The following is a 4,992-nucleotide window of genomic DNA, read 5'->3' as shown; positions in this document are numbered from 1 at the left end:
CTGCACGTCTGGAGCCTGTGCCCCACAACCGGAGAGGCCACAACAGTGAGAGGCCCGCGTACCAAAAAAAAAAAAAAAAAAGACTAATTAAAACTCCCACTGGAAAATCAAAACAGGAGAGAAAAAGGAGAGAGAAACTTCCCCCATACATGAAAAAGAAAGAAAAAGGCAACGTTTTATAGCTACTTCACATAAATTCCCTTTCCTGAACTACAAGGGTAAAATATAAAAACAAATTTCACATGCTTTTATTATTCCCGTTACCTTTCCCATTGTTCTCTACCAAACCATGCCTACTACTAGATATCGGTGGAAAGACTATTAAAAGTCCTGTAGTTAACCAAATGAACACTCTGGATACAAACTTGGAAATGGAATAAAATGAAGATGGGATTTCACTATTGATGTGAAAGACAAGGCACAGAAGAGGAAAATGTACTGGGTGTTAAAGTGACTCTGGAAAGGGCTACATCCTGAAACAAAGAGTAAGCTATCGGACTAACCAAAGGATCCTAAGAACAAAAGACACTAAGAATTTAGATATCCTAAAGATGAGTAAAGAATTTAAGAACCAAGGTAAATTCAAAAATTAAACTGCAATAATTTTCCTGATTCATGCATAACAGATTTTTATAATGCATAAGAGATTCTTATATTTTCCACATATTATTTTAAGAGTTCCTATGTTACTAAAATGCCCTCTCCAATTAAGTTATAATTTTCTAAGGAAAGGGTCCTGTATTGCTATTCTCTTTTCCCTCTTTCCAAAAACAAAAACCCTACCACAATAACCTCCACACAGGAGGAGTCTTACGGACAGTGTACAAATATGCAGCTCACATAAAATTGCTGCATTCCAGTAATCAACTGTGGTCCTAACGTAATCCACAGATTTAAACAGATAAAGATGAGACCCTTTCCACTGAGGTGAGAACTCTAAACCATCATAACAAGTAAATGCCACCACCTTTGAGCAGCAGTAACTACAATACCTTGTAATGATGATAATTCTTCTGGAATTAACCGCTCAGGTCAAGCACTGACCGTTAGGAAATCTTATATTCCATCCCGGACAAATTTTCTTTCATCATTTCAGAACTGACATTAGTGGTCATGGGATAAACTTTTATCACAAGGATGATGCTTAACTGGAAATTAAAGTTTTCCCACAAAACTAGCACAATGGGCACTTAAATATCAGTTCTTGAGCCTCAATCTCATTTAACTCATTATAAGTACGAGGGATTTACCACGTAAAGGATCTTCTGACAGTGCATTTGAAAATGGGGTAGGGAGGCACAAAGCCCCTTTGAGAAAAGGGTTGGGGGGGTGGAGGTGGGCGGGGGTGGAGGCAGGCAGGCAGACTCGCCATCATGACTCGGACATATCCTGCAGAAGACCACACACTTTCAGACTGAGACTTAGCCACAATTTGCAGATTAAAAACCTATATTCTTAACTTTAAAATCTCTGGCACGTTCCTGTTTTCAAGCCAAGATCTGCTTGCTTGTCTTCTTTTTTGATCTTGAAAAACCTGATAATTAGCAAGTTATAAAAGCTAAGCATTTCTTATTTTAAACATTATACATATAAAGCTAAATTGTGGTGCCTTATAAAGCAAATGGCACTTCTTGACAATTCAATGATTCAAAGATACCTTTAAACTTGCCAGAGAAAGTTCTGTTGGGCTCAGCCCAAGGACAGATGCCTTTAAAAGCCAAATTCACTGCAAGTAAACATCCTAAAACATCCTTTTCTCCTAATCCTGTAACTCAGATTCCTTTTTTATTTTTGCACTTTGCAACACATGATTTAATGGAAAAACGTCATTACTGAACTATTTCCCACTATACACTTCCTTGCAACAACAAATTTTTACTACACCACCAAGTATTATAGATATTCACAGAAACTATATTCAGAAATCAGAAAAAAACAGGATTATGTCCTTTGAGTTTAAAGCAAAAAAAAAGTATATTCTTCTGAATCTTCCTCAAAATCTATTGCCCTTCCTCAATTCTATGACTGTTAACTGCTACAATTTTTAAGCCAACCCCATTTTCAAATATGGTGAAGTACCAGCGTATTAGTAAATAGGAAGTTAAAAGATGTTTTAAGGTCTCTGAAATACGTAAAGGGAAAAGAGAGAGTGCTACATAAACTAAAATGGGAATACTACTACAAATCTCAAGTTCTTATGAAGATTAGCTGAGAGAAGAGTTGAACCATCAAGCCAGCCATTTAAATGTTAGGCTCCTTACCCTTAACATCAATGCTAAAATGAAAAACCGATTGTTAACACCTGTAATCCACCTCGCTTTACAGTGACCAACCACAGTGTACTAACCACTTGTTTGTATCTACCACATGGCAGGGAGGGCTGGGAATGGAGGAGGGTACATATTAGGAACCCCCAAGATAAATAGGAGAGGCACCCAACAAAAAGGCATAGGGTAAACAAATAATTGCAAGGAAATAAGAGAAAGGATATTTTTTATAATAAAGAAAAACACTTTAACATTCTCTTAGTGCTATAGCACCACATGTAGCAAATAAAAAGGCTACAGACCTGTTGTTTTTTCCCCCCTGCAGAGCCATGAAACTATTAGCAATAAATTGGAACATACAGTACCCTTTTTATTCCAGATTTTAAGGACAAGAGTATTGTGGGGTGGAACCAAATTTTATAATCTGACCCAAATTATCAGCTATAAATTCAGAAAAAAAATGGAAAAGATTCCCAAGTCTACTGCTCTAATTTGTATCAAGAAGCGGTAAAAAAAAAAAAAAGAAAAGAAAAAAGAAAATCCAGTATTGAAAAAGAAAATCCTTTCCAAAAAAATGCTTGCTTTCATGTAACTGTGTCACTGCTATCTAGTCTAATATGGAGAGTTTAATTCACATATTATCTAACTTTTAGCCTCTTTGCTAAGTTTCCAAAATGTCAATTCTAGGGAGGAAGGGAGGGAGGGAGAAAAGAGGGAGGGTGGGAGGGAGGAGGAAATGAGTTTTCTCCTTTTGGAAAACAAATAAAATTGTAAAACAGCTTTTTAAAGTATTGCCCTGTTCAGAATATCACTATTATACTACTGAATAGAGTATTAGCACTTCCACATGAAAAGTTCATAAAATTTATATAAATTTAGTTAACATCACATTAAAATATTTTTAAGTAAGTCATACAGGTAAGGATAACTCCAGTTGTGTAGATATGTACTTGTTAAATGCTTGTTTAATGTTAGCATTAAGGTCTATTCCTACCGGAGTTTTAAAAGATTTAAAAATATTTTATCAAAACTTGTCTCCCTTCAGACTAGTGAACTCAATTAAACAGTGAAAACTGGACACCTGCTTGTTAAAAATCTAGCCCTATATATGACACGTGAAGGAGCCCGTGGGAAATGCTTCTCCAGCCTCTTCCCTCTGCATGCACAACTCTCCCTGCCTGTCTTTATGTCGGATGATGAGAACAGGGGGGGAGTAAGAATAGGAGAAATTGCAGAATAATCTCGCCTCCCGATCAACCATGCCCTTAGCTTAAGTCCCTAGTTGGCAGGTTACCTAGCCAACAATATCTCAATTATAAACAAACACTACTTGCAAGGTGACCACAGGTTATCACCCCTGTAGGTGCTCTGCCTGCACTACCCCCGATCACGGCCTGCCTCATTAAGGACCCGGGAAAGGTCTGGGCGGTGATGCCCGGCCTCCAGTTAAAATACCGCAGGCCCAGGAAAGAGATGGGCGGGCCAGGCATCGGCGGAACTGACCCGGAGAGACCTGCCGTAAGCCTCCGGGGGAGGGCCCAAGCAGGCCTTCCCTCCAGCCCCGCAGCCACTCAGTACTCTGCTGGAGACACCGGAACCTCCCTCCGCCCCGGGGCGGCCCTCTTCCAGCCCTCCGCCCACGGAATCGGGGGAGGGGCGCCGGGGCAGAGAAACACCCCTCCCCCACGGCCACGGCTAGGCCGCCACTCGCCCCACCCTGAAAAGCACTGCGGGCCAGTGCCCACCCTCCCGCGGTGGCCTCGTCCCGGGTTGGGGGGAGCGTGGGTAGGAGGGGAGGCTAAAGTACAATACCAACCTCGCTATTGAAGGTTTTCACAGCCTCCATGTTGTCGGTGCGGAGGCCCAGAGCCCGGCGGCGGAAGAGGCGGCGGCCACTGCACTGGGTGGGGAGAGCGAGACGGGGGCGGCGACGCGGCTGAGAGGAGGGGGCGCCGGCGGGAGGCCGGGCCGCTGCGACCCCGGGCAGGAAGGGAAGGGCAAGCACCAGCGGGGAAAGGTTCCTTTAGGGGCAGCGAGGCCCCGGCATGGCCGCTAGGGCGGGCGGAGCGCCGGTCCGGGAAACAGAGGCGCTGCCGGGGCTGGTTGGCAGCGGGCGGGGGAGGGGCTGGGCGCCTTCTTTTCTCCGCCCCGCTCGGTCTCGGGCTTCCACCCCCTAGCCCGGTCCCCTACACTCTCCACCCCCTTCTTCCTCTTCCTCCGACAGGCTCCTGTTTCACCTCCCCGCCGCTCGGGCCGTAGGAACCAGCAGCGCACGGCGAAGACGGAGGAGGAAGCGCTGGCAGCAGCGGCTGCGGCATCCAATATGGCGGACACGAGTCAGGCCGCGCAGCTCGGAGATCCGCGGCGCCTGCCAGCGCGCCCCCTGGCGACGGGACCGCGCAGGCCCGGGCCGCCGCGCGGAACCATCGAGCGCGCGCGGGCCAGAGCGTCGCCGCCAGGAGGCCCCGCTCGTCTCGGCTCCCGGGGCCCCTGCCCCTCGCTCGCACCCCACCTCCTCGCCGCTGCGGGAGCGAGTGCTGCTGCCTCTTGGAGCGCCCTTGGGGCCACTGCAAAGCATTGCTCTAAGAAAAACCCAACTGTCTCCCCGGCAAGTTTAGGCAATAATATACACGTTTCCGTTGTTTCCATGTGGCTTGACCCCTTTACACGAGGTTTAGTTGCTTTTCAGAACTTTACTGGACGTTGGCCTAAAGGTTAACAGCCG

General features: G+C 45.4%; 1 protein-coding gene across 4 annotated transcripts in view; it reads right to left on the bottom strand.

The window, feature by feature from the left end:
• SCAF8 (SR-related CTD associated factor 8) overlaps positions 1-4,630 on the bottom strand; it is an 81,315-nt gene extending 76,685 nt beyond the window's left edge. The window contains exons 1-2 of one of the 4 annotated variants that reach the window (XM_007451346.1): positions 4,505-4,630; positions 4,084-4,167 (exon numbers count right to left, since the gene is read on the bottom strand). Coding sequence is in view for 3 of the 4 variants with exons in the window: in XM_007451343.1 (XP_007451405.1) it covers positions 4,084-4,219; positions 4,458-4,585 (264 nt within the window). In the remaining variant the exon portion in view is untranslated. Of the gene's footprint in view, positions 1-4,079; positions 4,220-4,457 lie in introns of all 4 variants that reach the window. The other 3 variants (XM_007451345.1, XM_007451343.1, XM_007451344.1) reach the window with 3 other exon arrangements.
• Between the last annotated feature and the right edge of the window lie 362 nt (positions 4,631-4,992).

This window comes from Lipotes vexillifer, unplaced genomic scaffold, assembly GCF_000442215.2.
Source record: "Lipotes vexillifer unplaced genomic scaffold, Lipotes_vexillifer_v1.1 scaffold935, whole genome shotgun sequence".
NCBI classification, from domain to species: Eukaryota; Metazoa; Chordata; class Mammalia; order Artiodactyla; family Lipotidae; genus Lipotes; species Lipotes vexillifer.
Note: the sequence above shows the minus strand (reverse complement) of the source record. Positions and strands in the feature narration are given on the sequence as shown.